Below are 12,185 nucleotides of genomic sequence, written 5' to 3'. Positions count from 1 at the left end.
GTGAGGCCTTACAGATGACTGCAATTATCGTGCCGTCCTGACAATGACCGAGTCTACTGAAATAAACATTATGAAAGATGCGCTGAGGAGGATCGAAGGAACATCCTGCTGAAGCACTTTAGTATGTTTTTCTCATTTTCGGGAGCAGTGCTCCCTGTCAAAGCTCAATCCGACTTTTTCACGATGCCACGGTGCATGCGCCCTTCCCCTAGCGGAAAAGTCGCGAAACGCCCACACTCTCGGGGGCTTTTGTTCTGGCCATATTGGTTTTTCCGGCCCCTACCAAAACCCTACCAAAACGGTAGAGGGCAGCACAGAAAAACGTAAAAGACGGGTTTACGAAATTTCTTGTACTTTCACTTAAAGAATAAGCGGGGGGAGGCATCATACCCCACCCCCTTTATGTTTTTAAATTTTGCATGTGCATATATAGACGCACACATAGAAACAAACACACGAACATACACAAAGAGTTGTTGACCCCCCTCGTCCCCCCTCAAAAAAAGAAAATTTGTTTGCGCTCCCGGTTCACTTCAACTGAACAATTAGAGGGTCTACGGAAAATATGAAATGTTCGACGCAAGTACTCCCAGACAAAGTTTCCAGCACCGTTTTTTTTTTCTGTAATATGTGCGTTTTTTATTGTCCCGTACACGATGAGTTCCTCGATGTATCGAGTTTCTCGCTATATATGTGCCGTGTGTTGCAGCTTCGGCATGAGCCACGACGGACCTCACAACGGGTGCCAGGCGCCGGCGGGACTCCGGCAGCACGTGATGGCGCCCCATCTCAGCTCGGACCCGTCGCCCTTAGTGTGGTCAAACTGCAGCCGAGAAGAGATCACACGTTTCCTCGAGTGAGCTTCTAAAACGTTACTCGGTCGACTGTACTGTCTCGGGAAAATGAGATCCGTAAAACAAACAAGGCGGAACATAGGTCGGTCGGTGGCAATAAAGTCTGTAAAGTGCAAAGCGGCTGCGTGGCGCGAAGACAATCGAAGTGTTAAAACAGAAGGCCACACGCCCTTTCTCTTGAGGTAGCCGCGCTTTGACATGGCAACGCTGATAGTCACGTGAGCGAATTCCCTCCGCAACAGGCACTGCTACCGTGGTCCTATGCGAATCGCGCAGTGCCACCATTGGAAATGCATCGCTGCCGAAGCCAGGTTGAAAGAAGCGCTTGGTTGAGATCTCACCTGTGAGGTGCCGCAACGAGCCCGATGGGATTGGTTTCTGAGATGTAATTGCTATCTACACTAATTTATACTAATTATATGACTGCAATTTTAATTTATGCAATACCTTAATATCCATTCTATCATATACAAACCTTAGCTCATTTCATCCTTTCTATATTTGTTGCGTGGTTTTCACCGACGGTAACAGTGCATAGTGGGATATATCCTGAACTGAGGCTTCTGGGGGATAGGTGAAGAAGACGACGTTCTTGCTGTGGTGTGGTTTCCTCCTGAGTCAGTGCTCTTATTTCCACGTAGCATTTTTGGTGGAATCGCTGGGTATTATCGAATTTATTATTTAATTTATTATATATTTATATTAATATATTATTTACTTTTTATCGGGGTTTTCGGACACCGGCGCTTGATAGGGGGGTCTGGACGATAGCAGAGTGTGTCAGTCGGTATTCGTGCCACTAAATGTAAAACAGACGGGGCTCGTCACGTGAGCGTGACCCGCTCCCTCGGCTCCGGACCATCGGAAAATGGAGGGAATGAACTCTGCGACGCTGTAGCCGAGGCAAAGGGTTGAGGGCGAGGTGGGGAGGAGTGTGACTGTCGATAGGATACCCTAATGTCCCTAGATAACGAACAGGGAAAAAATCTAGGGACTTTAGGATACCCTAGCTGTTGGCAGTTGCTCTCGGCACCTGACGGCATGGTAACAGGACAGCTCAACATCTTCTAACCTTTTAAATAGTGTACCAATCTGAAAGATTATTTTGCTGAAGGGCTGTCTTAGCGATGCCTTACAATTTCCACTTCATAAATAGAATTCGTAATAGGACTTGATGAGAGACCCTTTAATGAAAAAGAAATAAAATAGCAGGGAGCTTAGCCGGCGGAGTCAAATCTCTTGGCCTGGTTCTCCCTGTAAAGCAGTGGTGAAGAGAAGAAAAAAAAATGAGGCAACATAGTGAAGATGATGATAATAACTACTATGATAAGTACAGAAAGCTGAGTTCCCGGCGCAGGATGTGTTCTTACAATGCATCTGTCTGTCGTCATGTACGCGCTTTAGACATTTTGTAACTTGTGACATGTTATTGAAATGTATCTTATGATGATTTGTAGGAGCAAATTCTAGACGTGCCCTAAAAGTAATTTTTAATTCAATCTTCCAAGTTAAAATTTTTAAGTTTGTGTGACCAAGTGGGCAATACGTGTGTAGTCCTTTTGTTACAAACTGCGCATGTCAAAGCATCCAGAAAATGCAACAAAAAGAAAAATGCTGCGTTGCACTTGATCCTAAATACGGCAACGGTATTTGAAGACAGCACTGTACTGCGAAACGTACGGAAGAGGGTCAACAGTTTCAGCTAAGCTGCAATGTAACACGCCCATTTCGTTCTCCGTAAGCACCTTAATGCCCGCAAAGTAGCGATAGCTGTTTGTTTCTTTTTCTGTCGACTTTTCATGTTGAGGGGTTTGTCTTGTGAACTGTGGTGTTTGTTGTCCCATTGTTTTTTTTCCTGTTTGCATTAACCTCTGCAAATAAATAAAGAGTAAAAAAAAAAGGAAGGAGCGCCTTAGCGATAAATCGGCTTCCAACAGCCACGAGAACTTTTTACTCGTTGTAAGACCATTTCCGCGTTTCGCATAAGCCGCCTCCGTACGTGACGTGCATAGTTCGGCGGCTGCGGCGAGGATAAAGGACGGCGCTTACACGTCCACGTGTGTGCTACGTAAAGCAAGTTCGTATACACGCACGCTCGCAGTGGCGCAATGCGTTGCGCTTGTCAGGAGACGACGACGATGATGCCTGCGTATGTACGATGGCGCGAGCTGCAACATCTTTTCACTTTAATGTTAATACGGCAGTTTCTTTTTTTATTTCTTTTTCTTTTGGGAGAGCAGCACGCGAAGAGGTACGACTCGTTTGCTTTCCCGAGTGTTGTGCCTCATGATTCTTGCTGCCCGAGTTTTGAGCTGTAACTTCCGTCATGCACACATATGTCCACAGTGCTTGTTTTGCTTTCGGCATCTCTCTCTCACGGGGTGCCGTCATCTGTCCACTTTTCTGCGCGCTCGCGTAATAAGGGAGCAGATTACAAGCTCGCTGCCGCGCGCGCTTGTTATTAAAGGGCGCGCTGTCATTAAATATGTCATTATACGACAGCTGTCGTCCGTTGTGTACATATACTATAGTCTTCTCGACAACTCGTATAGACGCGCGAAAGAAAAAAAGAAAGGAAAGAAAGAAAGACAGACAGACTCGTGGTGTGGATGTTCGGGGCTTGTCTACCATGCTTTTGTTCTCCGGAACTCCGTGCATTAAGACCGCCTGTGTCGTTTATTTTTTCAAGCGCTCGGCATGTTTGCGAGACCGCACATATACCTCTCGTTGTCGCAGCAGGCGTGTCATCCAGCGTGAGAGCTTCGCGGAAACCGAAGCTTGTGCCCGTATGGGCGCAATGCAAACAAAACACATTTATTTGCTTACACATAAAAAAGAAACACAAGAGGTAAAAAAGACAAAGAAAACATGCATCCTTAAGAGAAAGAGCTGAAAGAAAATAAAGGTACGGAGGTTAATCAAAACAGACATCCGGTTTTTCTAGCTGCCCTGCACTCGAGGATGGGAAACGGAACTAGAAATATAAGGATGAACGATAGCGATAGATAGAAACAGAGCACACGCACATAATATGTAGCATTCCAAATGGTGGGCCCAGCTTATTGCGAAAGCCGGATACTACGAATTCAGCAGCTGCCACGCCTTTTTGAGTGGATTCAAGCAATGTAGAGGTTTAGAGGACCCGGGCAGCGAAGAGCGTTGCTCGATTTTCAGTTCACATTCTTCTTCAAGACTGGACATGCTTTCATGCTAGGCTAGTCGGTACCGACTTAATGAATCCATGATACTAGCGAATACGCACTACAGACTATACAGAACAACACACAACAACTGCTAGACTTCAGCTTAACTTTATTCGGCATGAATGACACATATATACATACTACGACTTGGCACCTGCGCACGCGCAGGTGCCAAGTCGCCGACAAATGTCTCAAAAGTTACGCCGCCTATCTTTGCCACCTCCTCACAAAGACCACTTTTATATATGTGTCCTTTATGTTGATTAAAGTTCAGTTGAAGTCTAGCGGTTGCCTCGTGTCGTTCTGTGTAGTCTACAGTGTGTGTTCGCCAGTATTATGGATTCGCGACATGCGTTTCTTCTGCTGATGAAATGCGTTAACGTTTCGCTGTGTGTTCGTCGCTTCTCCTACCGGGACATAGGTTTAGGAGCCCCTCATAAGCAGGCTAACACCCCTTTTTGTACAGCATGAGAGCGACGCGGGACTGTTTTGGCGTCACGTGTGTAGAGAAACACGCATAGCGCTATCTCGAGTAAAAAGCCCGATATATAAGCGCAGTGAAGAGGAAACATTGCCCCACTCACGTGCGCTGCGCTGAACCGGATCATTGCATCATCTTCTACGTAGGGGAGAGAACGAGGGAGAGAATACTTGATGTCAATCTTAACAACCTGTCGACAAGTGGACGTGTGAGCTCCGACATCAGTGTCGAGAAAGAATGCGGAAACAAGCTAATAACGCGCCACTGAAGTAGAGATGCAATGTACGTCTTGCGGACGACAGAAGTGGCATCGTGCTCCTGACACTTGTGTTATCTAAGGACGCTAGTGAGGTTATCACTACAGAGGATGACGGGGAGCGTACTGAGCCATGTCGGATGATAACGGAGCTTTTCTTGAAGTGGAAGTCTGGGTGGGAGACTTCGAGAAAACCGCTTTAGTGTTTCATACCGCTTTAGAAGTATGAAACAAACGTACTACTCGTACGAGGCCGGCGTATAATTTCTACAGGGTTATTGTTTTTTTGTCCTATTTCTTAACACCCGCTTGTAATCTGTTTCCCATAAATCCTTGCATTCTGCTTTCTGCTCCAGAGCTGAAGATGGCGCGTGTGAATACCGTTCGCGACGTCCGCGTTCCGGTGGCGGCGGACTGGAATAACGCTGTTACGGCTAACCTCAATGGACATTCTGAAAAGCGGTGTGACCTTCTCTTTCTGAAAAGCGGTGCGCCCCCCCCTCCCCCACGCACGCACACACACGCACACACAGAAGTAGAAATAAGACACATGCCGCGTAGCCCAGGTGTGTGCGTTTTCTCTCTTAAAGATCGCACGGTTTTCCTTCGTGCATCTGTACTAAATCGTCAAAACGCCAGATCGCACGAGCCTTCATGGGCTCACGCTAAACAGTGCCAGGTTGTCAAAATTAATCCAGACCGTCCCACTCACCGCCCGTGTGTTCATTTACCGTTAAACGGAATCACTTAATTAGCGAGCACAATCTCAAGCGCACCTCGTACACGTTACTCACTTTTGGTGCATGTTGCCGTGTGTCCACCGCGCAGCCGAGACTGGGGCAGCTGCCTAGACGACGAGCCGCGGGCTCACCAGTTCACCTTTCCTTTGCTGCCACCGGGTGCCATGTACGACGCCGACCACCAGTGCCGGCTGCAGTACGGACCGGCCGCCCAACACTGCGACGGCATCGAGGTGAGCGCCATCTTTATTCCCCCTCCGTATCCCACAACGCTTTTAGCTCTCTTCCCCCCACCCCTTCCCCCTCCAGCCCCGTTTTAGATGCGAAGTATCTCTTGCTCGCGGGCATGTAAGGCGGCGTGGTAATCCGCACGCGGCGTTGATGTCCGCACTCACACTACGCATGCGCGACTCTCCTCCTTCCCTCTCTCCAACAGCTGCACGTTAATCTCTCCACTTCTCTACCAGCACCTGCTTGCGCTTCTCCTGCGTTCTCGCTTCTGCTCTCACGGCGCATACGCTACTCTCCTCCTCCAGTCTCCTCTCCTTCAAATAGTAGAGCGCTGCGCACGTTCAGTCCAGCGCTTGCCTCGGTTGGCTCCTCTGAAATGCGGGCTCGCACATGCCGAAATTCTCTCCTGCGCAGCGCCGCGATGAGAGCCAGCGCATGCGCGTCCCCTCCCCCTCTCTCTCCTCTCCTACGCTGCCTCTCTCTCGCGCGCCTGTCGACGCTCCCCGCACGCCCTGTGAGAATTAACGGCCAGGCTAGAGGGAAGACACGACGCGCGTAGCGTTCCTCTTCGCGTTCCACGACGCGAGGTCGTTAGTATGCCCAGCGAACGCCAACGGAACGCGATCGTGCAAGTGCTCCGGCTTCGCATCGCCTCATGGTCCCCTTTAGCCGGAGATGGTGTAATTTTTTTTCCTTCTGAATTTCACTGACACATGCCAGCAACCAGGGATTTACACACCTGCACCCTATATCCACCCTCCCCTTATATATTTCGGAGACGCCAATATACATGTGCCACCTCTCTCCCTTCCTCCTCCCCACTGCTCTCCTTAACCAGAACCCAGGATAAACGCAAACGCCTGGCCGCAACGTCTCAGCACTGGCCGTCTTCTGCTCGTTACTCAATGCAAAAGCAAAATGCTAACGCAGATTGAAAAAAAAAACAAAAAAAAAACAAATTTGGTTCATTTCAATCGAATTTTTATTTCGCCATCACATTAATACATGATAGCCCAGGATTCCGGTAAAAGCTGTCCCTTGATAGCTTGTCAACGCTGTGGATACCTGTGGTACTTTGGTGGCATTTCAGCGACATGAAAGTAGAAGAAAAAATACAGTGATAATAATAAGTAAAGCAGTCACACGAAGTTTAACGGTTACATGATAAAAATTTTCTCATAACATGAGCAAAATGCAAGGTTTCGTTAGAGAGGAAAGGTGACTGAGGTACAGGTCCGTGATGTGTTTCGCAGACCGAAAATGGACGTGGAAAAACACGTAACAAAAAAAAAGAGGAACGCTGTGCATGAACTGCATTTCCCACCGGCGGTATCTTCCTGTTATATTTACTGCAAAAGAATAATTTTACCCTACAAAAATTCGTTCGAGCTTTGCCCTCGAGCCAAGTTTCCAATATCGTGGGTGTCCGGTCTACGGCGAGCTTTCCTGCAAAGCTCGGGAGTAATGCATGCAAAGCACGCTTTACAGACGTTTTGGTGGATTTGTCGGAATGAGAAAACGGGGAGGGCGCGTTCGTCTTTCGTTTTCTTTATTTACTTGTTATGTATAGTTGCCTACGTTAGTAACATTTTACTTTATTTAAATTTGAAGCCTAATAGAGTTGTGGGAGTTGGGAACTTTCACAGCTGTGGAGTAAAGCAGTGGGAATCAAGCGGGCTCACTTCTCCAGGAGCAAACGTGAAATAGATTAGCGTCTGACATTTGTGATTGCGTTAATCTGTGGCCATATACATGGCCGCTTTCAATTTACAAAGAAATCGTTTACAGTAAGAGAGCGATTTATAATTTTCAAACCAGGATTGCTCCGCGACGTCGTAAAAGAACTCAGTATTAACTTGCTGTGGTTAACTACATGGAGCCGCCAAGCGCATTTCATGTGGTCACGTAAACGATGCCAACATATTTTATGCTGTGTGTATCGTATGTTATACCCCTTCAGTAGCGTTCTTTTAACGCAACATAAATAATTGGGGCTAGTTTATTGTTTGACCTTAGCGAGAATACGCCATTAGTTTAATTTACAGCCCAATCCATATCAGCGCTAACCATATTCACCTGTAGAGTGACCGTCACTTTATATGTGAGCCAGCATAGCCTGTTATGAAATTGATAACAAAAGCACCAGCGTGGTTTATCCTTTTCGTACTAGAGCGCCTGTTACTCCCACACATTGCGAAGTCAAGTGAGCGCGACAGGCGTTCTCTTGCTTTGTTCACGCGATAGTGATAGTGCGTGCACGTGTCTTGACGACGGGTGTGTCCCGTGCCAGGAAGTGTGCCGGACGCTGTGGTGCCGCCTGGACAACAAGTGCGTCACCAAGATGGAGCCCGCTGCACAGGGAACCGTCTGCGACAAGAACAAGGTGCGCAGATGCGTCTTACTTTCTTCTTGTTGTTCATGATGGAAATCGTGCAAACTTGACTTGTTATCGGAAGAAGAAGATAATAAATTTTGATCTCAGCTAGGACGCCATAAAGCAATCCTCGAAAAAGTAAACGCAACCCTGTGGTTATATGACCGTTCAGGTGTCACGGAGCCTGTGTTCGTCTTGAGAGGTGATATTTCTTTCTTCCTTAGTCCAAGGTAACGGCTGTAATGCTCGCTGTTGTAAACGCTTATTTTTTTCACACTCTCGTGAAATTACGCGGGCTTAGTGCGTGGCGGAACTTAGCGAATGGCACAATTTAACGTCCTCACACCATGTGGTTTCATTCTTTGACACGCGTATGACCACATTCGCGAGTATACAGCGCTGGAGTGGGCGCGCGTAACATTAAACTCGAAATAGCCCATTTCTCAGGCAAGATGTTTGCATTTAAATTTCTTATAGAAGACGCAGAGCAATTGTGCCATACTGGTAACACGCGCCGTCGTCCTTATGTTCCTTGTCACTTGCAGCAGTTGGAGTTAACAGCGAGAAAAGTTAACAGCGAGAAAATTACCTTCGTGCAATCCCGTCGGAATTGCTTTTTTTTTCTCTCCGTATATGCAAGTATTATCAGATAAATTTATATCTTCAGTGAATATATGAATTCATCAAAGAATACTCACATATACGGAGAAAAAAAATTCCGACGACATTCTGCGAAAATGGCATTTTCGAAAGAAGCGAGCACTCAAAGAAGCTACGAAAGTAAGGGAGGGGGAAAGGTGGCAAAGGGGCAAAAATCGGCTCGCCGCGCGTCTTGGCCTTGCGCATTTATTTTTGAGCGTGTTCGCCAGTGTTTTTTGGTTCAGACGTGTGCGAGGCCGGCATGCGGCGACACCCCGTGGCGGACGTGGTACCTTAACGACGCGACACGTGGCCTCCGAGATAGGCCTTCAGTGCGAGGTTTATGAAATCAGCCAATGGCTGTCGTGCCCGTTTCCTGTGCAGTCGGTCGCGCTTGTTGCGTGGTTCGGGACGACATTGCGAAGGAGAGAGCAGCTGATTTTTTTTGGCTGTTTTCGGCGCGAAATTGTAAATTACGTACTGCAAGCAGTACGATGACACTTGGCTCACACGTTCACAGGAGCCTCGACTGCAGATTGGCGGCATTTTGCATGTTCAAAAATTGTTGAAGCGCCCCAAGTCATAATATTGACGGCTACTGACCACGCGTCTTCCAGTGTCCGCGGTTTCGTATGCCGTGCCCTTCCAGCGTCGTCGCTTTGTGCGCGCAGTGGTGCTACCTGGGCGAGTGTACCGAGATGGGCGAGCGTCCGGAGGCCATCGATGGCCACTGGGGTCCCTGGTCCAACTGGTCCGAGTGCTCGCGCAGCTGTGGTGGAGGCGTCATGGTCTCCGAAAGACACTGCGACCACCCGAGGTGCACATGCTTTTTTTTCTGTGGATGTCGTTTTTGGTTTCCATCACGAGAAAGACGAACTATTGTGACGTATATGATACAATGTAACATCGGGTGTACTGAATGCGATGCTGACAATTGTACATACCTAACTAGTGCCTATAAAGTAGATATAGGCTGCTAAACATGTCAAACTACAGAATCACCCTGTCGCGGGCGCGACGATAGCTACGGCGGGGGGGTGCTTTCTCCACCTGTTTAGCGCCTCAATGCAATTTAGAAAATTCTAGATTTCACTCAGAATAGTGTAGGACGCTATGGAACTAAGTGTGTAAGGCGAGCCTGGTTCATGAAGGTAGCCGAGGTATAATCACAGAAGTCTGCAGTGTTAACTTGTCCGTTTGTCGCTGTTGTCTTTCGTGAGATAACGTATTTACTTTGTGCAATAGTAAGCAAACAAACGGTTCAAGCTAGGACAACGATAAACGTGCTTTGCTTCGTGATGCTCTGTGCGCAGCACCTGATGGCGTTGTACGCAGTGATGTAATAACGTGTTGAGCGGTCGCTTACACCATTATAAAAAGCCGATAAATCTGAGAACACGAAGTTGTCCATTGTATTGCTATTGCTATCAGTGCGTCACCTTTCAGGGGAAACTGTGACATTCTTTCTGATCGCTAGGAACCAGCTATTGTCACTTCGCGCTAACGCTATCCATAGTGACAACAGCTTTAGGAGAGGGCCTACTAAGCGATGGAAGCAAACTTGGGCATGATCCGTCGTTAAGCATTGCAGAACATTGTTCAATATTATGAGTGTTACTATACTCAGATTCATGTATATTCAGTCGGGTTATTTGTTAACGTTAACTCTCGTTTGTTAACTATTTGTTAACCTAAGTCTCCTCCGTAGTATACGACGGTGTTCCAGTTTCTTTGCAATGAAACGTAGGCGCCCCCTTCGCTAAATCCGACTTGCAGATGGTAATTATTCATTTGCCGGGTACACGTCTTGTGCGTAAGTGAATGCAGGACTTCTTCTGGAGCCGACTACAAGTAGCATATTAATTGAAGTATGCAGTTTGTTTTTTGTGCACTCGAGCATGCTTCGGCAACAAGGCTTGTCATACTCGCCGTGTATACCTATATATATAAAAAAATATATGTTCGTATGTAAAGGATATATGGGTGTTAACGTTCCAAAACGACCCAGGCTATGAGAGATGCCATAGTGGAGGGCTCCGGTTAATTTCGACCGCTTGGGGTTCCTTAACATGCGCTGAACAGGGTAGCCAGGTTTGGCTACTATGCGCCAGTTGGGCTACTTTTTGAGGTCGGTCGCGGCAGAAAAAAAACGTCTTGGCTACTTGGCTAGTTCTTGGCTATTTCGCATTCACTCGATTTTTTCCAAAACGTAGACATCTGGTAACGTCGCTGTCACTGTCGTCAAAACTTGGCGGTCATTGCGTGTTCCTAGCCTCCAATTCGACGCTTGCAGTACACAAGTAAAGGTTTCGAACGTGTGGCTAGCACTAAGGAAACACTGTCGTCCTAGGCCTGAGTTTGCTCTCCACCTGTTGCTGAACGCAGCTTTGAGCTGCAACTTGAAGCAAAAAAAAAAAAAAACCAATCCGGGATGCTCTGCACTCCCCATAGCGGGTGCTCTGCACTGAACATCAGAAACCGAATGTCCGACAAACTGCTTCCGTCGATTCTTAGGGTTAAGTTCGGACGGCGACTAAATAATATTTACATCGCGCTCTTGGTCATCCCACGAGAGAATATCGTGAATGTGAAGACTACAATGTGTGCTTGTAATTACACCGTCGATCGTGATTTTGCTTGTATTAAACCGTATTCATTTTCGTCGTCGCCTGTTACGACTAGTACATTTAAGAAAAGTCACGCAAACTTCATGAAGAGTGTCATTTTCTCAACTGCGCAGAAAACTGCGTCACTCCGCACGACATTACTGGTAAAAGCAACAGTTAATGCTTTAACCGGGCAGTTCAGATTTTTCAAATTCTTTACTTATTTACATTTCCGCCAAAAGCCTGTTACATTTAGCCGTTTCAATGAAAACGTCGCAGTTTTTTTTTTTTTTTTCACGGAAGCATCGATGCTTTTGGCTACATTTTTCTGCTCTTGGGTCAAGTCGGCTACTTTTTGGTTTGTTTCTAGGATTTTTTTGGTTACATTTTTGTCTTTTCGACCTGGCAACCGTGGCACTGAAGTCGCACAGTATACAGGCCTCTAGCATTTCGACTCCATCGATAATGCGGCCGCCGCGAACGGGATCGAACCCGCGTCCTTTGGGTCATTAGTAAAGCACCGTAACCACTAGGCCACAATGAAAACTCGTTTCTGAAGGCGCAAAGGACGCGATCATCATTTCCTGCTACGCAACACCTCACCTCCGATAGTTTATTGCTAGTCGGGAGTGTCCACGATATGAAATGCTCAGCATTAGCGGCCAACTTTTGCGGTCGAGATCAAAAAGGTGAACGTTCTCGAAGTTTTGTTTTACATAAGCTCACTACGACGCACATGGAACTTCGCGAAGTTCATGTTATCGGTTGTTCCTTTGTCCTTCCGATTTGTCTTGCGTTACA

General features: G+C 47.1%; 1 protein-coding gene across 1 annotated transcript in view; it reads left to right on the top strand.

Annotated features, from left to right (window-relative positions):
• The window catches only part of LOC119388380 (A disintegrin and metalloproteinase with thrombospondin motifs 7-like), a 79,532-nt gene that overhangs the window by 20,467 nt on the left and 46,880 nt on the right, over positions 1-12,185 (top strand). Inside the window, 4 exon segments of the mRNA XM_037656085.2 lie at positions 710-856; positions 5,623-5,767; positions 8,056-8,148; positions 9,450-9,595. Of these exon segments, the coding sequence (XP_037512013.1) occupies positions 710-856; positions 5,623-5,767; positions 8,056-8,148; positions 9,450-9,595 (531 nt within the window).

The sequence above is a fragment of the Rhipicephalus sanguineus genome, chromosome 3, assembly GCF_013339695.2.
Source record: "Rhipicephalus sanguineus isolate Rsan-2018 chromosome 3, BIME_Rsan_1.4, whole genome shotgun sequence".
Lineage (NCBI taxonomy): Eukaryota > Metazoa > Arthropoda > Arachnida > Ixodida > Ixodidae > Rhipicephalus > Rhipicephalus sanguineus.
This window is presented reverse-complemented; position numbering and strand designations above follow the sequence as displayed.